Source organism: Apteryx rowi, unplaced genomic scaffold (genome assembly GCF_003343035.1).
Source record: "Apteryx rowi isolate R43461 unplaced genomic scaffold, aptRow1 scaffold_356, whole genome shotgun sequence".
Taxonomy (NCBI): Eukaryota; Metazoa; Chordata; class Aves; order Apterygiformes; family Apterygidae; genus Apteryx; species Apteryx rowi.
In genome coordinates, this window is record NW_020450041.1 from 67341 (window position 1) to 89978 (window position 22638).

Consider the following 22638-nt stretch of genomic DNA (forward strand, 5'->3'; position numbering starts at 1 on the left):
CCCCCCCCCCCGCTTCATCCTCTGATGCCACCTTACATCACGGGGTGACGTCACGCCGGGGGGCGACGGGGTGATGTCAGCCCCCAGGACCACCCTCAGGCCCCCAGCTTGTGCCACCCCACGTGGGGACGGGGAGGCGGCAAGAAAAGTAATGGCAAGCAGAAAATTGGTGGAAAAAGGCAGATCAGGAGAACGGTGTGTGTTCTGTACACGTGATGTCAGCTTTATGAGGAACCCACGTCCGGTTCCTAGCTACACTCATTTACTCAAAAAACAAACAACAACAACAACAAAAAAGCCCAGCTACTCTTTCCAAGTTTGCCCTTTTCTCTGCTATTTAAAGGATGGCACCACCTTTTCCACAGTGCCTGGTCGTGACCTCATGAGGCAAGATGGTAAATCAGGCAGGGAGCAAGGCAGCCACAGATGCATCTGCCTAGCAACCAATCTCCCTGGTTCTCCACCCGTATCCGTACTAGGATTACATGACAGGAATCAGAAACTGCCTGCAACAGACAGGAGAATTTTGGGGAGAGTTGCATGAGGCCCGGGCGAATAGCCTGCGGCCCAGCTGCAGTAACATCGCTGGTACAACTTTATACTGTTGGGCACAAGCCTGATCTGCGCACGCTCCGCCGAGAGGGCCGAGCACAACGGCAGCACTGAGGATGCCATCGGGGCGCGGGCAGCGAAAACCAACAGCGCCTGCAGCAGCAGCCTGGCGGGCGACGGACTGGCTTAACTCCTGCGCTGCCATCCATTTCTGGCCCAATTTTGCAACTTCGGGGGGGGGGGGGGGGACTCCTTGGGAAAGCCATTTTGACCAGGGTGACCTCAGCAGCAGACCTCCACCGCGGGCCTCAGGCTGACCGCTGGTACTAACCCGCAGCCAAAGCCATCAGCACTTCAGCTAAGCACCAACTGCAAAGTTAAGAGCTGCATTAAGCTTAATCAGAAGTGACCCTGTCTATTACCACTCCTAAAATTCAGCTGTTTTGTCTGCTGTTCCCTGCTTCTTGTCGCTGGGACTTTGCTCGCACGCGGCAGCTTTTTAGATAAGCATTGGGTTTGCATCTGCAAGATGCCAGTGGTAAAAGACTTATTTACTCCCTAACCTTGCTTGATTACAGATTACGGAAGATTCACATTACTGCTACGCTTCTTAGGGCAAATCCTGCCTTTGTGGCTATGCACAGGGTGTCAGGGTTTTCCAGGTAGCACAGTCCGAATCATATGCAGTATCACATAATTTGCTATATGCAACACTGTCAATCCCGGGGCTGCTTAACAGTGGAGCTATGCAGTTTTAGAGCCCAAGCTGTTGCTGCTGAAATATATGCAGGGCTTTCATAGGCCCGATTTCCCTTTAACACAGAGAAAATACTTTTGTGTTCTTTCTTATTACCCTGTTGACACAACACCGGTTTTATTTTGTTTCTATGCAGGCCAGCACAGATGAACATTGCCTTGCTAACGTTCCAATAAAAAACATCTATCCGCACGCTCTGAATGGCTTATTCGGTTCTTTTTATACATTCCAGGGAGAGCTTTGTCTCTGTTTGGTTTTCCTTTCCCCCCTTCTTCTCGTATCTGTTTCAGCGAGATAAAGAACTCCATTGCATTCAGACGCTACACTCTTTCACTAACAATCCTCATGTTTTTGCACAACTTACCTATGCTATTTAGTTGCTGGAAGGGAAAAAGAGCGTACTTCAGCTGTAACTGGCACCAGCAGGCTACATTTTGATTTGAAACTCATTTTGGTTGCTGCTTTCTATAGTTACAGATCAAGCTGATATAAGATGCCTGCATTAACCTCCAGTGGGTCAGCGCTGCAAGTGTGAGAAAACGGCCAGTGTATTCCCTGGCCTAAATTAAAGACCATTTTAATGGAGACTGTGCAAGTCGGGAAATTGTTTACACAATATAGTCTTTCACCTGTAGGTGCCAGTTTGAATTCAGCCCAAGCTAGCAGCGATTGAATGTGCTTATCATCTGTCGGCTGTCTCATTGTTCAAGTGAAATAAGTTTGACGGGTCTCAATCTACTCCTCCTTAGAAGACAAGTATCCATTTGCCAAAACGTTTACAACCCTTGGCAGACATGTGCGACCCCTCTCTGGCAGGCTCCCCTCTTTCCCACAGCCGCCTCCCATAGGATTAAACAGGCCATGGGAACCAGAGTCACCTCTAGAGATGCTTCCTCTTAGCCTGGCTTGTGAGGATGTTGACAGGATACTGCAGGGGATACCTCCAACGTTACTCATCGACGGTGGAGCTATTTCATGCATGCAGAACAGGTTCCACTTATGAGGATATTCTCCCTCAGGGACATATTCATGTCAGGTGAAAGAGCAATTTAGGTCCAGTTTCATTATTTTGGTACTTTTAGAGCTGGAATGGATCAAGCTCATTGAGAGAAACGTCCTCAATATCTGAAAAAATTCCAGTCAAGATCCTTTTCCCATAGCTCATGCTTCTAATGTACCACAAATAAATGTCACTCACTATGGAGGRGGGGAGAAGGGGGGCACAACAACTTACCAGGGTCTGAGCAGGTTCATGGGTTCATAAATACCAAGGCCAGAAGGGAGCCACTGTTAACATCCAGAATACAAGCCACAGACTCCCTTAATTGCATTCCTATTTGATCTGGAGCAGAAGAAATGCATGTACTCTTGAAAAATTACCTGAGATGGAGAATTGACCAGTCTGTGAAAAATCATTCCAACAGTAAATTACTCATAATATTAACCAAAAAAAAAAAGTGGGCCTTATTCTAACCTCAGAGAGACACCTAAATCCAATTAATTCCCAACCCATACTAATAATGTTGTACAGATCTTGCTGTCCTCAGGAAAGTAGGGTCAACGTTCAATGCGGGGAAACCAACCCACAGAGAACAGAATTTCTCAAGGTCACACAATGAGTTAACAGCAGAAGCAGTGGCAGGAATATCTAGTGAACTCTGCTGGTTGTCAGAATAATTTTCCCTATATTTCAATCACCAGAGGTTTTTGGGGGGGAGAGGATTTCAAACATATGCAATTTTTAACTTTTTTTTTTTTTGGTAGCTTTTTGATCCTTTTGCTTATGGGTTTTGCAACTGCAACTTTCTTCATCCTTGGAGATTATTCTTCAATTCCTCAAAGAGGCTTCAATTTTCTCAGAAATCTCTTCCTTTCACTTAATTTAAACATTTTTGGCCAATTTCATGATTTAATAATGAGAAATAAAATTGGAGCTTTAATAAGTGTTGAGAGAAGACCTTTCATTTCATCTGGGGATTAAGAAGGGAGTTAAAGGTGTGAATCCTGTTAGCCACACTGGTCTAACCTGAGATCTAGCATGTTAAAGAGCCCAAATCAAGAGCTGCTGAGTGCTCTCTGCTCCCACTGAGGTCAGGGAGGTCTTGTAGACTCAGAGCACATTGCAGATTTGGGCCCTGTAGGACACCATGCTAGCATATAAATCCATAGCAGCACACTCTCATAGATATTTTGCTAATAACTTTCAATCTGACCTCATTTAATACTACCACCAGCTGATCAACTCAAAGCAGCTTCTTACTGCACCATTAATTTAAGGTAACAATTCACTTAGATTTTTGGTTCTGCATAAGTGCTTCTCAAATCATTTCTTGGGTCTTTGATGATTATCTGAGACTAATGCACCTTTAAGTTACCTTTTAGAGCAAGCATCACTAGACTGTAATAATTCTAAAATATTATCAATAGGCAAAAGATAGGACTTACATACCTTTCACTTCAGAAATTCATACTGCAACTTAAAACACTGAAATAAAACATAAATCAGTACTGATACAGTCTGAAGATCTCTTGACTTTTCACAGTTTGGCATTTGTTAGCCATGTTAACAGGACCAAACGATCCTTGAACCTTTAGTTCATCTGATTTCTTTTTCTGGATGACTACTATTAGATAAAGACGGCTTCTCAGGTAACTCTCTGAAATGGCACTGGCTATCAAATTTTATCTAGCAAGTCAAATCTCACATGCTCTGTGCTAGACTCACTCAGCTGGCTGCTCTCACCCTCTCTGTCACGACAGGACTTCTCTCCCAAACTCGGTCACATGGTGCCAGGTGCAGTCAGGCTCGCTCTTCTTCAGGTGACCTGCTGCACTCAAGAGACTCCCCAAACACATGGGAGCCACTGTGCCAGACACCCCTCCTCTCCTCTGATCCTCAAGTGTGACACCTCACGTGTTAGGAAGTGCCCGGCACAGCCAGGTGCTTGTTGACCCAGCCCAAGCAGGAAAAAAGGCCAACAGGGGCACAGCTTATGCCCAGTGACCTTCTCCAGTCGAATTTGAATCTGTGTGTGTCCTGCAATGGAGCATGCTGCCCCATGTGCTGCCCAAATAGCTGTTATCCTTCTTCCCTGGGGCTAAGCTGGGGTGTCAGTTGGACCCTACTGATAACCCGGTGCTCCTCATACTCCCAAACCTCCCCTGCGATGAAAACTCCTTGAACAAGCAGCCCATTTCCCAAAGGGAAATGGCCCTGCTTCTTCACCGTTGGGGCATATCTCATTTCAGATCCCTATTTCTATTCTGCGCAGTCATACAAAAATGGAACCAGCAGACAGAAACGAGTCTAGACATGAAAATGGCTAAAGCCTTCCTTTGCCAAATGCTCTGGATTCATCACTAGTTGTTACAACAAGATAGAAAAGCTCTGCTGCTCTCTGATCTTGGAATGGGACTTTGGCTAGGAGAATAGGACAGAAGCAGAGTGAGAAGCTGTCTCTTTACGTCTTGTGTGTTTAACAACTCCATAACAGGTCTGGATCTCACTCAGAGAAAGATGCTGGCTGAGTATGCAGGCTGCCAGCTTTCATAATAATTAACCATTAATGTTAGCAAACACTTGGCAAATCTCCACCAACTTTCATCTGAAGCTCTCAGAGTCCTTTGCAAACATGAATGGATTAAATCTCACTGTACCCCTCCCAATCCTACGCATCGATCCAACAAATTTCCTTCACTTCTCTCTATTCTATCACTACCATAGTATCCGAATGCCTCATAATCTTCAGGGTATTTAGTAAACTGTGGGAGGCCCTGAAGTACTAACATCATCCCCATTTTATGATGCAGAGTTGAGGACCAGATGGGTAATGTGACATTCCCAAAGCCTCAGAGAGAGTTGCTGCCACAGCAATCGGGTGACTGACCCTAGTCTCCCACATTGCAGGTTAGCGCCTCAAACCCTGCCCCATCCTTCCTCCGCTTTGCAGGTCTTTATCCCTGTCTCACTGTTGAGAAAGTCCAGGCACAAAAGGGACATAGGATTAGCACAAAGTCCCACAGGGAGCAGCAAGCCAGTAGAACAAGAGCTCTGCTGCTGGTTTTACTGCCAGGACACAATGGGCACCACAGACAGAAATAACCATGAGCAAGACAAAGACTAGCCAGACCGTAACGTYCCCTCTGAGAGCGTCGCCTCTCGTGCCTGCTAGGGCCCGGTGGCATTTTTGCCATCCGCTTTGGCCATCCTTGCTGTTGCTATTTAACAGATCCTCTTAGACAAACTATTTTGGTCAAAAAAAGGAGAAAAAAAAAAAGGACTTCATTACAGCGTAATGATTCTCCCTTGAAATACAGTGTCCACCTGGGGAAATTATAATGAAATAGCTAGATCAGAGTGGCTATTGTGCCTGCTAAATGAGCAGACTTCCCCCACAAAGACAGTCCTTTACAAAACTCTGCTTTTATGTTTGAAGTCTAGCTTCAGAAAGAAACATCCATCCATTTGACACAATCACATGGCCGGCAGCRTGCCAACGCCATCTGAAAAGGCCAACAAACAGACCTTCCTCACAGATGAGAACAATCTGGCTCACAGGACTTGGGAGCCCGGACACTTGGTAGCCTCGTGCCGATTACTGGCTCCCCACCACTCTGGGACCTCCAGTTCTGGCTGCCTGAAGGCTAAAGGTATTGTGGCTGATAAATAGCTCAGGAATAAAACCAGAGGCTGTGTGTTCACCTGCTTGTCCCAGTTTAGTTCAGCAAGCAATAATCCAGAGCGTCTTCTGCAGCCATACTCACAAACGCACAAGGGTATTTACTGTAGACTCTGGAAGAACAATCGGTTTTAGGCAGATAGAGCAGTCATCTCGCTGCTCACCTGGGAATAAGAAGTCTTTTTTCTTTTCATCCCCTAGATCATTCCTCTCATTTGCATTCACTTTTGGCTCAGAAATAAATTACTTTAAATCTCAGCTCAGCAAGAGCTAAGCCTGAAAATCCAGAAGACTACATTCATGAACATTTCCTGGGAGTTCAGGCAAAAGCCAACCCGAGATTTTTTTTCAGAGACTGAGCAACATGAGGAGGAGTATTTTGGGGATGAATAGGAAAGAGAAAGGTGCTTGGAAGGAAGTGATAGAACAAGAGAAAAGACAACAGGGCTGAAAAAGGATGGGTCTCTCCCATAGTGGTTCTCAACTGCCTTCTCCTCACCAATGTCAATGAAATTCCCCCTTACCTCAGTAGATTTTGTCCCAAACAAAGCAGTAAATCCTCTCTGTTCTCCATGTTATACACGGATTTGGGTTTTTAGCAGCTATTTTGGACCAGCTCCCCAGCATGTGTAGCCCAGCATAGCTCCCAAATGACTTAAAGGAGATGAGCTGTGACTCTGCATAGTCCTAACAGGTTGTGAGCAAAGCCTTGGCCTGCCAGCGATGACTCTATGTGCTGTCTTTACAGTCCAACAGAYGTTTTCTCTCCCCTGCAAACTAAGCTCAGTACATGAGAAACAAAAAACATACCAAACAATAAAAAAGCCAGAAAGGATTAGTCTATACTAATCGATCAAACTAGGAAAATACTTTTACAAAACAGTGTAAGTCAAGAAACAAGTAAACGTTAGGTCTTTCCATTGTAATAAACCATTATTTGTCACCTTGGAAAGGATATTTTTTAAGCAAATGGCCAGGTAGTCCCCTTTATACTTGGAGATACTTCAAGATAGGTATGCTATAGAAAACCTAGACAGAAAATACATACTTGCTAATCAGACAAGAGTCTTGCCAATCTCTTTTACAGCCAGCTACTGTCATTCCGGTCTTTGAGAACTGCCAGCTACACTGATAACTACAAACCCAAACACCAGAGAGGAGAGAGCATTTGTTAATTATGCTAGCTTCCTTCATTTTCGTACTGATCTGGCTTTAGAGCAGCGCTTTTGAAAAGCTGGTGCTGTGTGGCCCTTTGTGCTGCTGAATGCCTGCTGCGCTCCCACCCAAGAGACTGCTGCATGTCAACGGCGAGGCGGGCGATCCTCATCCGCAGCCTGGAGTGCATTCTGGGACCAAATGCTGCAATCCCTCTGTAAATCAGACTGTTAAGTCAATTGGAGCGCAGCATACTCCGGCTTGGAGGGGAAAAAAAATCTCCCTGAAAGTCTTATAAACCTGACCATTGTCTGATCCAACTGATAGAGAGCTGATTTTCTCATTGCCATATCAAGTTCCAGAGGAGCCTATTTATACTGAATTCATAAGTGCTACTTTGTACCCAGAAGAGTTCAGCTCTGTATTTTCAATCAGTTAGTGGCCATCAAATTATAATGGGGTTTCTAGAACTGTGGGTGCTTTATACTCTACTCAGCAGGCATTTAGACACGCTTATCCTTTGCTTTGCTAGCTCTGTTCAAGTTGCAGCTCCTCATTTCATTCAGAAGTGCTCTCCCACTCACAGTTAGATATTTCCCAGATTGACAGAAGCATATTTAGCAAGAATGGACAAAGCTCAGCAGACTTCCAAGTGTCACGTATGAGCCCAAATTTACTTTTTACCATTTCTGATTGTAGCTTGCGATTTCTTTTGCAGATCACAGGCCTGATTCTGCCTCCACTTAAGCCTCTAGGTCATCAGGATTGTCTCCCCTACTTTGGAGTTGTGCCTTACCAACAGGGTAAGGTATCTTCATCTGATACCAGTGCAGTGCTACATTTTCCCTCAAGTTAAAGCCATAGTTTATGTACCATAAGAAATTTCATTACCTTCACCCAATATGCGAGTCAAGTACAGGAGGGAAACAAACAATGTAGTACAGGTAATTAATCTCAGGGCTAGCTGAAACCAAAGCTGGTGGGGCTGACTTCCTTCATTCATGTCAGCCTTTTCATAGCCAATTTTTGACATCACCTCCAAACCTACCATCAAAGCCTGTCTTTGCTTCTTAGCCGTTTCATAGGGTTACAAATCAGCTCAACCAGCTAGCTTCCACCAAGGAGACCTCATGCACAGGTCCCTTCGTTTTCCCATGGGATGTCTTTACTGTTCAAAGAGAGTCATCACCCAAGAATCATCAAAACCAGTTACCCACATTCTCACGTCTAATCCCAGTTACCCTGTGCCCCTAACTGCAGTTACCAATGCTGTATGTATCTCCACAAGCTTACATACGACTGCTGGGACTCACATCCCTTCCAGATCCTTTATGTAACTCGGGTTCTCTGCAAAACAAAGCAAAGCAAAACACACTAGCGATTTTCTTGGCCTCTTCCTCCACAAACTGCTTTCTGGTCACTTACCTATTGAAATACTTAGGGTACTATGATGAGGAAGGAGTCGGTAAGGGAGAAGCAGGGAAGGTTGCTGTGTATCTGAAACAGTCAAAAAGATTTTTGCCTTGGAAGCACTAACTTCAAAAGGGTTCAGTCCCCATTTTATCATTTTTAGCTGACCTCCTTTCTTCCCAAAGTCATGTGGGCTCATGGTCCAAAGAACAACCTCTGCTATCTTAATTATGCCACTGAGTTCAGTAAATGCCGCCAGCCTAGTCCTGAAAAAAGGTGTCCAAGCCTTATTAATACTTTTGCCCATGCAACCTCAGAGGAAAAAAAAATCTCTATCACCAAGCCTGGAATAATAACACAAACCCAGATTTTAGCGCAAGAGAGATCCCAGGCCTTTCAAGTAGGACTCCTGCCTGAGCAGCTGGGAGCTGGGTCTGGACAAGAATCAGGCTGAGACCCCTCCTGCTACTGCAGGGGCAAAGCAGCCCTGGGAACGCAGGTAAGAGACACCCCCAGCTCGCATGCCCCCAGGCTCCACCGCGGGGCTCCCCTAATGGGGGGGGCAGCAGGCAGATCAGGCACAACAGTTAAAAGGGAGAAAGCAAAGTATTACATTTTAATTGATCTAATCTTTGGCTCCCAGTGGAATCTGCAGAGATATCTTACTAGAATTACTCAAGTTTTATCAAGAGATAGCTATTCTGGGAAAGTGCATTTTGGACAGCAAACTACTCCAGATCTTGAACTTCATTAGCATTGGGATTGGCTGAGCAAAAGAGGCCCCTATAGTAGTTTCAAAGATGAGAGCAAAAGCTGGGGAAAGAAAGAACATGTGATGCATAAAAGCCATCCTCCTGGGCATGCAAATGCATAGGAATACTAAACCCAGGCATATACACAATAATGTCTGCTGTGGTGTCCTCCAGGGTGTGTAAAACCTGTATGTATTCACTAGTGAGAAGAAAATGTAGGGCCTACACAGACACTAGAAAAGGCATCTAAGATAAAGCAGCTTTTTATCCATCTGCTAGTATTCTGAGGTCCGTTTATGCTTTGCTTGTAAATCATATGATAATGGGGGGGGGGGAAGAGGATCATGAAAAAATCTCCTTAAAATACAGATCCAAACATAAAATACTGTATGGGAAGCTAACAGGAGACATAAAAAGTGAAGACTTAGAGAAACCAGGTGGTTTCTCATCATTTTTTTCCCTGACATCCTCTGTCTGAGCTGATGACCGAGATCTTCGGAGAAGCAAAGGGAAGGTGTCTGGCTCTGTCAAGTTCCCTCTTTATTCATCGCAGTGAAGGGGTGAAAAAAAAAAACAAACAGGTCTGATAAATGATTTATGGAACCTTTTCTTTTGCTAATCTGTAAATAAATTCTAAAAGCAGCTTCTTTTTGATGAATATATTGTGCTGCTCATAAAAACATGTCAGCCTTTAAACACTACACAGGCGCGTTCAGACGTCTCTGGTGCTCTTGTCAGAGTACCTTACCAAGGAATGAGAGTCCTTTGAAAGCCAAAGCTCGGATCCTTGCCAAATGCCATTCTCACGAAGGGATGGAGGATATGCTGATTTACACCAGCGGAGGATCTGGCCCTCTGATCCTACAGCACCAGATTGCCAGGCTGTGGCAAAGTCTTACCTCATCCTCCTCCTTGTACACCTCACCTCATGCTCCCAGCTTCTCCTAGCACACCCATCGTCATGGTACCACTGCACAGGTCCCTGCACATTCTCCCCACAAACATCTGTTGGATATAGGTTCCTGCACCATGTCGGACCACTCATTTCATCTGCTCTACTAAGCCTCAACCCACAGTCAACTGGGTTCCAATGAGGAGGTTTGAAAGAGGCTGTAGCTGATGTTGTCCTCCTCTTGCTGACAACTGGGCCCTCCTGGAGAGACTGCATTGCAGTTTGTTATGTCCTGCCCCGTCCCCCCACCTCCTCCTCACCCTTTATATCCTGGACCTTTTTTTTGCCTTTTTTCTCCATTTTCATCCAGCTGCAGAAAACAGCAACAGCATAGGTGAGGACATAATCAAGCATAGAGACCTGTAACAGCTACAGCACCTCCTCTGCGGCAGCAGAGATTGAGTGAGAACTCCCTCTTCCCCTTCAGCCGGGGAGCTGCTGGGTTTCTCCCTGAGCAGACGGGACTCGAACTGTCTCGCGACTTTTCTCAGTGTGGATGAGAAAGAAGAAAAGAAAAAAGGCATAATTATACAAGGACATCTTTTATTTCAGTACATTCAAGACAAAAAGAAAAGAAAACAATTCAAGAACAGGATGTACCTTCACTCAAGGCTTCTGTTCATCTCCCCCACCCCTCTCCATTTTCATCTCTTTCCTTTTACAATCAGAAATTGCATAGAATTTGTTTTTCAATCAGAAAATTAAACTCATCAGTGTAAAACCCACGTCTGTACCAAGCAGAGGGTGAGCTGCTGCTGTTGCTAGGGAAGTAAATATTTTCCTCACGCAAGATCCCAGACTGATGGTTTTCTCAAATGCTGTGTGACATCTTTGCTGCTAGGCATGGGTAGTAAGACACCCTTCAGAGCTGAGGATGCTCCATGGGTCACAGACACGGGGAGCTCTTGAGCCTGGAGCAGAGCTCAGTCACTTGGTTTGGGCACGTGCAGAGCACGGGTTTATAAAACTTTTGGAAGCGACAGTGGGCAGTAAATACCACCTCCCTCCGCTGGTGGGAAAGGGCAGCGTTGCCCAGAGAGTATATGGAAACCCACAGCACCAGCTGCTCTCTCCTGCTCCCATTTTGCCTTCCACAAAAGGCTCCCCCACCCATACCCCCGAAACCAGAAAAGAAATAAGCAAAGAATAACCCCAAAACAAAGCAAAAAAGAAGACACAGAACCCCTGAAATTCCAGGCGTTTCAAGGCCTCTTTGAGTTCACTGTGTTTGTTGGTTGGTTTTTGGCATCTTAATATATATATATATCTATGTGTGTGTGTATATATATATATATGTATATGTATTTTAACAACTCCTCAAATGGACTTTCATTATATGCTGTTTCTCACTGGGAGCATGTCCCATTCCCTCCTTTCTCATTCCACCTGCCAACCTGCCATAAAGGAAGAAGAGTTTAGCACCTGAAACCTGGTGCACGGGAGACTAGGTCCTGAAGTACCCAAAATAAAATAAAATAATTACTCCTCTCTTCCCATCCCTTATCCTTCTCAAATAAAAATACCCTCCCCCCGCCCTTTGCGAACATCCCCCTGTAAGTCTATGTAATCGGAAAAGATAGCGCTAGCATCCTTTCTCTTGGCCTGGGACAGAGAAGTTCCAGGAACAACTCTTGCCCCTGGGTGGGCAATATCTGGTACATGAATTACCCACTATATCCCTCCTTCCCACCTTGGAGTTGCAAGGTAGTAGGGAGCCAACTGCTGAAGACAGGCCAGCCAGAGGAGCTTCCTCCTGGTGCGTCAGAACTCAGCGGGACGTGCGTYCTCTCAGACATGAAAAGCAAACCCAACGCTCTGGCCAGGCCCGATCGTCAGCCCAAAGGTTTGTCTTGCTCTGGAGAAGCTGGGTAACTGCTTTTAATTTAAAAACGAGTTTGACATTATACAAGTCCATGTTCTGTAAAATGGAACAGGACCCTCTTGGCCCACCCCAATTCCCCCTGCCCCAGCTTTACTCAGGTTCGCTGCTATTAGTGGTCTTCTCCCACTCCAAGCTCTCTTCGCTCTGTGCAGGCGAGCCTGGAGTCGGCCGTGCCCGGAGGCCCTGGAACCTGCGGCACTCGGGGCACACGCGGATGTGCGTGCACCCTCGGGCTACTAGGGCAGCTTCCTGCGCGAGTCTTTGTGCCAAGGCATCTGGCTCTCCCCCACTGCACAGTTTCCCGTTGCTGAGAGTGGTTGTGCTGCGGGCTCGGCGCTCCTCAGGGATAACGGGGCGAGTCCGTATCATTCCCCCTCGCTTCCGACGGGGGTGGAAACTGTCCTTGCAGAGAATGATGTTGCGCAGCTCTGTCACCATCTCTTGACACACCGACACCTGGAAGGCAGACCCAAGAGATACTGCTCACCAAGGTAAGCTGCAAGCCCAACAGGGTTGCATCTGCTCCGCGTTCTGATGCCAAAGCGTTACAGACCCTGTCTTGAATCTTGCCACTGGCTTTAAGATACCAACGCTCGGACATTCATGCTTGTTTTAGTCCAACAGGTTCTTCCTCTCGTCAAAGACCCTCTTATGTTCTGGATCCCCAAATCAACATGAGACCCAAACCTACTGTATGCAAAAATCTGCAGATCTTCCACACTCCATGAAAAGTACCTGGACTTTGCATACATCTCAGATCCCTTCRGAAGCAATTGGAACTTCCATACAGSCTCAATCTTACTGGAAGTACATGAGATGCCCGTGCATTTTAAACCCTGCCAGACATACATAGAGTTCTCATGCATTTTAGGTCTCGTTGTCAGGAATACTCATCTCACCCTAGGTGCATTATTTGCTCCAGAACAGTGTACTACTGAGCACCTCACAAATAGCAATAAACACATGCTGCTCCCAGGACACTTTCAGGTCCTACCTCTGACTGCTCAGAGTGCCGAAGGCTCCACAAAAATTCCAGCATTGCCATAAAAATTGCTACGATTAAGCCACAGATGAGAACCACGAAGATTCCGCCAATATTCTCCATTCCCAGGCCTAAAATAAAGCAGAGAACACAGTGCTGTGGAGAGGCAGACACAACATAAATTGCACTCATCATTGTGTGGCAACCCAACTCTTTGCTGTTTAGTTGGCATCGCACACATCCAAACAGGGACCAAAAACTCAGACAACACTGTCCTATTAAAATCAAACAGCTCAGGTTGCAAACTGAATGACTTGCAATAACTGCACGATCGAAGATGCATTCTCAGAAATGATGATTTTGCAAATAAACAGCAAGTACATTAGAGGGAAGTACAAAGCAATTTGTGGACAAACTGAAAACAGGAAAAAAAAGATGGAAGATCAATTGGGCACATTAATCCCTGCAAATTATTCACCCAGCTCCAGTTGCTTTGAACTTTGCAAAGGGAGATGAAGAATGCTGTTAAAGAAGCAGAGATGAAGATGACAAGAAAGAGCATTAAAGGAAGCTGGCACCAAGAAAAACTCTTTTGATCACATTCAAAAGTGCTGCTGAAAAACGATTACAGCTGCTTGTGTTACAGCAGCAAGGAGAGGTCCCAAACAAGACCAGGACCCAACGTTGTTTGACAGTATATAGAGCGACAGAGGGGTTTGTGTCACCCAGTAGTAGCTGGCTAAAAGTTGGATGCTCTCTGTCCAGCATCCTCCGGCCCACGAGGAGAAAACTGCCCCTTTAGCAGGGCAACGCATCACCTCCATTAGACATCTCGCTTTCAGCGGGACCATCGCATCTCTGCTGATCACAGAAGGAGCCATTCAGCTGCCCTGGGCCAAATGCCTTACGCAGACAGCTTCATTTAGGGGAGGAACTAAATCCTACCCATGTCAGATGCCAGTCCTGTCCTAAACAGCTTCCCTTCCACATACCTGAGGCAGGCAAAAGCTGGAAGGAAAATGCAAGTCATGTCTTAGCTCGGTTAGGGTAGTCCTTAGCTCACCTTTCTCAGAGATCTCTGAGGAAGATTTTGYTCTTCTGGTCTCCAAAAAACCACTCTGACACAAAGTGGCAGTGAACTAGCAGTCAAACCTGGCCCAAAAGCAATCTCTTGACCCTCTTTCTAAGCAGTTAGTATCAGCTGCACCAGTCTGGAGTAAGCCCTCTGATCTGAATTTTCACTGACGCACATGAGATCGGCTCTGGACCGCTGGCCTCTTAGAAGCCGCRCCCAACCTTTGCACATGCTTTTCAGCCAGACTTCCACGGGTGGGAACGGCCAGATCCTCAGCTAACGCAGTCAGGCCCAACTCTGCAATCTTACGAGGCAGTCTGAACAGCACCCCTCGAAAACCTGGCTCTAGCTTTGTGTGTACCGGGGTTGTCACCTAGCTTCCCATCATGACTCCTTTCCACCAAAAACTGCAGCCTGCGTCTCCTCCTGTCCCTGCAGAAYGGGACAAAAAAGTCCAAGCGTGCTGGGCCATGGGAGGAGTCAGGGAGCAGCGTCCGCGCCTCAGCACAAGGAGTCCAAGAAGTGACTCTTCTCTCCTTTGCTTGTTGTTTTTGGGTCTCAAGTGGACTGGGCTCCTGATTGAATTGATTACTAAAAAGCATGCCATGCTTTGCACTGAGGTGATTGTATGAGGCCATTAGTCAACTAGAACATCTATAAAAATCTTCCTCTCCCCTCTGTAACATTAAATCAAAGCGCAAGAAGCAATGATTTATTGACTTAATCTCTACATGGCTTTTAGACATAAAATCTCACCAAAATCCTTGTAAATCGCTGACCTGTTTTGTTTTAAAAAACTTACGAGGTCACATTTCTCCCCCATTCTCCGTCATTCTTTTGTCATCGCCCCTGCAGCAATCTAGAGACCGTATAAAATAAGCGCTTTGCAGAGAGATGCTTCCACACTAAGACAGCACCTCTCTAATATCTGCCCAAATCAGTCTCTCTCCAAACACCTGAGCTTTCTGTCAGCTAAAATATAACTGAATATTTATTAAAACAAACAGGCAAACAAACTGAAACATTTTCTCATTCCCATTCCACTTTTCCTCAGGTACCTGACAGCACTTTCATTAACTGCTTGCGGCTCGCACRACCAGCAGGCTACAGCCTTCCTAATTTCCCAAACTGAGAAACTGAAGCACAACAGAAGGGCAGAAAAGGGAGGAAAAATTTGTCCAAGGCCACAGAGCGAGTCAAGTAGTGCTAGAAACAGAACCCAGGAGCCCTGCTTCCAATCTGCCCCTGCCAAACCCGTCTCAAAACGGCCCACAGATTCAGTTCGGCTTCAGAGTTGTTTTTCACACAGTCCATGGAGGAAAAGACTCCCACATGCCTGCTCTCCCTCAAAAGGGAATCATTTAGTATCTTGTCACATTACGCTGAGGCCTGATGCCTTGCGCTGCTCCAATATGTTATGCCTAGAGGGTAAAAGCCAGGGCTGTCTACAGTAGAGCACCAGCCCTAGCAGGAAGCACCAGCTCAAAGACCAAACGGTGCCTCACCCAGCCTAGCTTATCAACTACACRCACACACCAACATCCGCTGCAAGGGATATGCTAATGTCAGAAAACAAAACAGCTATCATAGACCCTTCTTGGCTCTCTATCTTTGCACTCAGAAAGGTCAAAAGACTATTCTTTCAACTAGGGAACCTTCTGGCCTCCCAAGAAAAACGCTTGCTGAGGTAAGGATGACTGCCAAAACCAAAAAATGCAGCAACTACGTTAAGCTGGCAACTGTTGTAGTGCTGGGACATCGGCCTAATGCAGTAGCTTTTACAGCAATTAGCATAGCATTACCCAAAAGAATTTGCTCTTCAGTTTTACAGATTTACTAATAAAGTCCTTGTGTCCCTTCCTTAGCTGTTTAGAAGGAGCTTTCACTTGGAGCCATTAACCAGCAGGCCTGTGGTGGAGATCCATCTCCTCTTAAAGGAACCCAGGATTTTGGTCTGATCCCTTTAGCCATCCATTTTCCCATGCAATGCTGCAGACATTCATTAGAAGCTAATTTACCCTCCATATGCCTCCAATATTTGTCATTTGGTTGTTCCTGCTATCTTTGCCCCAGGCAAAAACACACAGCATGAGGCACAGCAGAGCTGTTTGGCTTTCTCCTTGAATTGTGAAGGAAGTAAACTCGGGTCAGAAGAAAGGGAAAAAGTAATTCGCAGGCAGAAAACCTGGCCATGCTCATGTATGGCTGAAAGCTCATCCTACCGCAGCTGGTGAGGATGCTCCTGGTGCCCGATACCTTCGGCAATGAAACGGAGAGTAGCGTGGCATACCTTTGGCTCTGTGGTCTTCCTCTTTGGGGCACTTGCCTCCTTCCCACCACTTCCGCTTCAGGATTTCCAGGCGGTTGTTCTCTTGCAACTGGAGAATGGCCAGGTCAAACTCGTCACGAAACACAGAGCCTGCAGCACCAAGAGGTACATTGTAAGGTACTGCCTCGGCCAGCTTTCCTCCCCGCTCATCCCCTCCACGATACCCTGCCAGAGAGCCTGACTACAGCTGCTCTTCCCTGAAAGGTCTGGAGGGCAGTTCAGTCTATGCGAGCCATAGACACCCACAGCCTCCTTACGAAGACTGCCAACAAATTAACGCCATTTGCAGATGGTGATTTTGCCTGGCCACCAAGACCCACTTAGACCATTTTTTGAAAGTCCATTACAAGGGAGAGCTTTGGCTTGCTAAACAGGATTCAAAAAAGCTGTTCAGTATCACACTTCTTCTCCAGACCATTTAGGTCCATCTCCTGTCATTCGGCCCCTAACTTTACTCTTGCTCTAAGACTCATTCCCTCAAACTGGTGCACTGCAACAGCAGCGAATCCAGTCTACACGCAAGCACAAACCTTCACTGGAGAAGGGGCTCAGTTCTACGCTCAACACCACGCACTACTCCAGTCTTCATAATTTCTACTTATCAGAGATGCAGAAGACAGACCGTGGGAAAGACTGCAGTTCTCCTGGTAACTCTGCACTATTGTAACAGGGAGAAGCTTTATACTCTTTTTATCTGCTACAATTTCACTGTTTAACAAGACAATGTCAGAACAAATTTCGTCCTGAAAATAAGGATTTGTACTCATGATCAGGTTACTGTGACTTTACAAGCTTACGCATGTCAGCTAAACTATAGTGACTATTTGTGTGGCTGTTCTTATGTAATCCGATTTAACTTTGTATTGCTAAGTGCAGGTGTTTAAAGGTCAGGAATCAGGCTTCCTGAAACTGTGAGACTGGCCGAAAGATCAGTTGATCATTTGGAATAACAACTGTTACATCCTTTTTCTTTGCTACCCTGGGAGATGATGTTCTCTTGTTAGCTCTCATGTTTTAAAGAAAAAAGACCAGCATTTGTTAGAACCTGATTACTAGCTGAGATAGTCAGTAAATTGCCTGATTCTCTGTTCTGGGGTTTTAAGAAACACCAGCTGTTAAAAAACTTGTGCTAAAAACTACAAGAGTTGCAATAGCATTACTTTTAGAGAACTTCCGAGATAAAACAAGAAGCAGAACATGATTCAAAAACACTGATTCAAAAGGGAAACAGTCAGCAAAGAGCATATATGCAGAAAATAAACAGCAATTTTGAAATGTCTTTCACATGAATTACTTAAAGAGCCGCAGTCGCGTATTACACGGCTCTGGACCAGAGCTGGGTCTCATACATCTGGCTCAGAGTGTGCACCTTGGACAACTGGAATGTATTCGATTTTCTTCCCGAGATAAAAATGACCCTGGACAGAGCCGTGAAACGTGACATTGGTTTTAGAGCCGGTTCAGCCTTTCAAATGCTCCGGTCCTCTGCTGACAGCTGAGAAGGACTAGAATTTTTCTTCACTGCCTACCGACGGGCATGCCAATCCCGTAGCCCTTGGTGTCCAGAAGGCCCCCGACCTGCGTGAGGTTGCAATTGCGCTGACGATAATACTCGTTCATGGTGGACTCCAGCAGGAAGGCGTAATTGGAGTTCAGCACCCGCGCAATCCCTTCCTCCGTGCTCTTCACAAACACGCTTGGCTGCTTGGAGTACATGTAATTCCACATCCGCTGGTATGTCTGATAGCGGGAATTCTGCAGAAGAAAGGAGGCATGTGGAGCTAAGGTAGGAGCATCTTGTTGTAACATAACCCCCAAATTAGACGCTATTAAAAAAAGCCACAATGTGGAAAGGAATCAAAAAAGATTTGGTGCCAAAGCCACAAAGGGATTTAGATGCCTAACTTCCATTTATTCCAATGAGTTTCAGAGGCCCAAATATCTTTGTGGATTTGAGACTTTGTTGTCAAAGTTTGGAGTGAAATGCATGCCTAATTCCAGTAGGTTCCAGCAAAGCTCTTTGCATAAATTCAGTTTTAGAGAATGCATAGTTTCCATAACCTTATATTAAAAGAAAAAAAAAAAAGCAACAACCAGAAGAAACAGCTCATGCATGGCTGATTTACTCTTAAATTGCCGAATGCTCCCCACACAGCTTACACCCTATTGTTTGTCAAAGTAACCTTGTACTTAAGAGCCAGTGTCAGAGCCAGACACTACCAACCCAAGAAGGTCATTGAGTTCTGGGTGTAGAGCCAAAGCTCTTTTGAGGTTGTTGCAGGATTTTGGTTCACCCCATCACGAACCAAAACACAGTACCTATGTAAGTGAACTGGAGTCTTTTCATCGACTGCAGTAAACTAAAGCTCAAGCAGACCCAAATCCTGAGACCTTGTAGGTGKTGGAACCCATTTTGGTTTGAGTGAAGGAGAAGCTGAGCAGCAGTTAATGTCTTGCCTGGGCTGAGTGAAGAGTGAAATCTGCTAGCACAAAGACTGAAAATAATCACACTCTGGTCTATGCTGGGAGTTTCTGAATTTGACTTTTACCCCTCACATTTGTTTTTCTGCAGCACATGGAATCCCTTGCACCAGCCTTTGCTCACCTCCTGGCAACCACATCGGGTAAGCGGTGTGCTGTTAACCAGCCTCTCGGCCAACCAGATGGCCATCGCACTTTTAAGAGCCAATTTTCTGTGGCTCGTGAGCTACGTTGGACAGTCTCAGTTAATCTGCTGCTGACCTAGTTACTGTCCTCATCTGTCCACCTCTATCCTCTGGGTACAGTCACTTGTGCAAGAGACAGATGAACAGGTTGTGTGCTTGTTCCTGAATCACTGTACTTTTAAACCCTGCGTATTAGCAGTGGAAACTGCTGCCAGTAGAGGTTAATAGCCAAGGTGGTTTAGGAAAGGACATACGCTTCAAGCAACCAGTAGTTGAGGTGAAGACAGCTTCAGCTATGCCTGCTTAATCCGTCACTGCATTTGACTCACCGCCTTCATACCAATGAAAAATGGATCCCAACACAGTGCAAAATGCTGCATATAGTACGAGAACGTGTTTTGCTAATTTCTTTTCTGATCCTAGCGACTCCAGCACGCACCAGGCAATGTAGAGCTGCAGTCAGGCTTTTTAACTTGAAAGCCTTCCTGAAAAGAACTAAGCAAGTGCCTCATATACAACCACCTTATTCACTTGGGCTCTGTTCAGCTCCTTTTAGATGTAACATTCTGCTTAAAAGTAGCTTTTTGCCAAACTCCTGAAGGGTGTAAAGTCAGGCTGAAAAGCTCAGGCTCACTTGAGAGATTTCTCAGGTTTCCCAACTCAGTTCAGACTGGGAGGAAAAAAACAGTGAGAAGAGCTTCATCTTTTCTTGGTATTTCAACATGTAATTAATAAATAATCAATCCTTGGCAGTTCTTTATGTGTTCAGAGCACAGCAGAAAAAATCCAGTCAATTTGTTTCCCTTCTAAACAGAAGGGGGAAGATGGAAATGAAACTGGGCTAAATGGCATGCCTACATTTGCATGTAGATGACTTGTGTGTTTTCAGTGCTGCTGACCACATACAAATTACGTTTTGCACGTGCACTTTTACCTATGCTAGCCCAGCTGTGGTTTGCAAATGTTTCTTTGCTTATCTAACCTGAGGGACTTTCACATAGAAGTTAAAGTCGCATAAAAAATGCATAGACACCCATGGAAATTTGGCTGCAAATGCTTTGCTGCTGAAGACTGTGTTATGCCATTGCTGTGCCATACGGATATGAACTAGTTTCCTGCCCACTTGGTGACACACCAAGTGCCAAGTCATATTCCAAGTCTGAGCAGGTAGGCCTGTTCCTCTGTGGTCCAGCACAGATATCCTGAATCTACTCCAGCATCCAAAGATCACGCTAGCTACTACATTATGAAATACTGCCTTCGCTTTCCTCTTCCATGCCTCTCCCATGCCATTTATCTCAGTTCAAGCATAATCTTAGTCCCTTCTTTTTCAATTTAAGGATTAAAGGTTTGGCCCACTGAATACAAAAATAAACATGCAGAAAGTGCAGAGAATCAATTTGCTTTCCTCGAAACTTTCTTTTCCAGATTACAGTCCAAAAATTGTAACATGTCCTCTCTTTTACCAGCCTCATTGCTGTCCACTGTAATTTCAYAACACGTTACCAATCACACATCCATAAGCCATGATGTTCTCAGCTAGGAAACCATTTAAATTATCCCCTCATCACCCACTATGGAACTAGCCCAGTCCTGTGCAACCAGCTAGCCAGGGGGCTCTCCAAATTACCCCTCCRTGCCAGAAACCAGAAGGCAACACACCAGAAACAGGTACGAGCAGCTGGGGCAATATCCAAATCTGATTAAAGAGTGCCCTTTGCACCCTCTTCCCCAGTTAGCAAAAGAACGGGGTTTACTTGGAAGAAGGTCATGCTGGAGCCTCCGTGAATGGTGCCATACTCGATCGTTGTCTGGTCAGCCAGGTCATCCACAGATTCGATGGGGACGTCCATCCGCTGCACAGTGAGGAAGGCTGCTAGATTAGCCGTGTAGGAGGAGATGATGATCAAGGTGAATGCCCACCTAGGGAAAGCAGAAGCAMAGAATGCAAGAGAGACTGTGACCTGGGATTTCCCCATGGACTGAATCTGGTCTCCATCCCCACTATCTGCCTCTCCATCTGCTTTCGCCCAGAAAAGGCCCACAGAGAAGCCAGGCATGTACAAAGTTCCCTGAAAAYGCAAAGCTTCATGACCCTGATCCTGTTTTGCTCACGGTAGCCCTACTTTGCGTAGGTACCACTCTGGCTGAAGAGTCTGCTCTGCTTCCTCTTTAAAATGAAGGCTGGATCTCCTTACCAGACTCCACTGACACAGCGCGTGGATAATGCTTGGGGCGCAATGGTAGAGCCCTGCTGCATGAATCCCCCAACTGGAAACCACAAGCTGTTGCCAAGAGAGTACTGATTCACGAGAAGATTGCATCTTCCTTGTGAGCAGGGGTGGGGGCTGTACCACTCATACGGTGTCAATCTAAAATGACAAGAAAMAAGTAGCTTGGTTAACTCGCTAGGAAATGCAGCGCTTTGGAGAAAGAAAGCAAAAAAGAAAAACTGTGAAGCCCTAACTCTCCTGGAGGCAGAATTTTCTGAAGAGGAAACTCTTTGCTGTCAATTGATGCCCAAGGCCCAAGCTGAGTTGTGTGCTGCGAGGCTCAGAAGCCAGAGGCTTTGTTTTAAGATTTACCAAAGTTTTGAGAGGCTCTGATGAAAATCTGGGCATGAGCCATGGAGAAGCTGGAGCCCTGTTTGCAGATTTGTACCACAGACAACAACAATAATGCAATAGGTAAACGGACTTGATGTGAAATCAAACATCTTCTGTTGTGTTCCCTGACAGAGAATGAACATCAACRGGAAACTCAAACGTGAAACATGTCAGACCTGACTACAGAACAGCATCAAGAAAAATAACTGTATTGGTGCAAATGGCTGCTCCAAGGTCTATTTGTCCCAGCAAGGTCTAGGTCCCAGGTCTAGCTTAAAGCCAAGTGTCAGTTTTCACAAGCATCAAAYGCTTTCAGTGCTCATGGGGATAGGACAGAGATGGGAATCTGAAATAACTGATAACATGCCACTAAAGTGRCTGTAGCCTAGCTCTCCTCCTTATTCTGTGGGTGGAGAAATCAAACAACATGGTTTTAGCCACACAAGTTAAGAGCTTCTGACCATGCACCACACCTTTATTTCTGCTGTTTCCAATCCTCAGTTCCRCAGTTGTTAAGAAAGTCTCATTCCTATGCTGCAGTTCATTCAGTTGCTACYGGTTAACAAAACTGGTATCTGGGAGGGTTGTTCTGGGGGTACTGCAAATACAGGTGAAGGATGCTGCCATCTTACACAGCATTTAACCAAAATGAGGTGTTTACTTTCATTTCTTCATCTGTGACCTCAATGTGAGGCTGGAAAGGTGGAGGTTATTTCTCGAAGACTTTCTGTGGTGGGGTCAAGGACTGGCAGTAAAACACAGTTCTGAGAAAGTCTTTTGCAATTCACAGGCTCAAAAGCTCCTAACTGCTGAACAGCACAGACAGCAGTGTCAGAAACKC

The 22638-nt window shown here is 45.7% G+C and overlaps 1 protein-coding gene across 7 annotated transcripts in view; it reads right to left on the reverse strand.

Annotated features, from left to right (window-relative positions):
* Positions 1–10783: 10783 nt before the first annotated feature.
* Positions 10784–22638, reverse strand: part of GRIK4 (glutamate ionotropic receptor kainate type subunit 4) — a 147019-nt gene continuing 135164 nt past the window's right edge. For all 7 annotated transcript variants that reach the window (XM_026073005.1, XM_026073010.1, XM_026073011.1 and 4 more), the window contains 6 exons: positions 21390–21563; positions 20949–21114; positions 18055–18280; positions 16487–16615; positions 13134–13252; positions 10784–12595 (listed from right to left, as the gene is read on the reverse strand). In XM_026073005.1, the coding sequence (XP_025928790.1) occupies positions 12230–12595; positions 13134–13252; positions 16487–16615; positions 18055–18280; positions 20949–21114; positions 21390–21563 (1180 nt within the window). In that variant the 3' untranslated portion in view covers positions 10784–12229. The remainder of the gene's footprint in view (positions 12596–13133; positions 13253–16486; positions 16616–18054; positions 18281–20948; positions 21115–21389; positions 21564–22638) is intronic.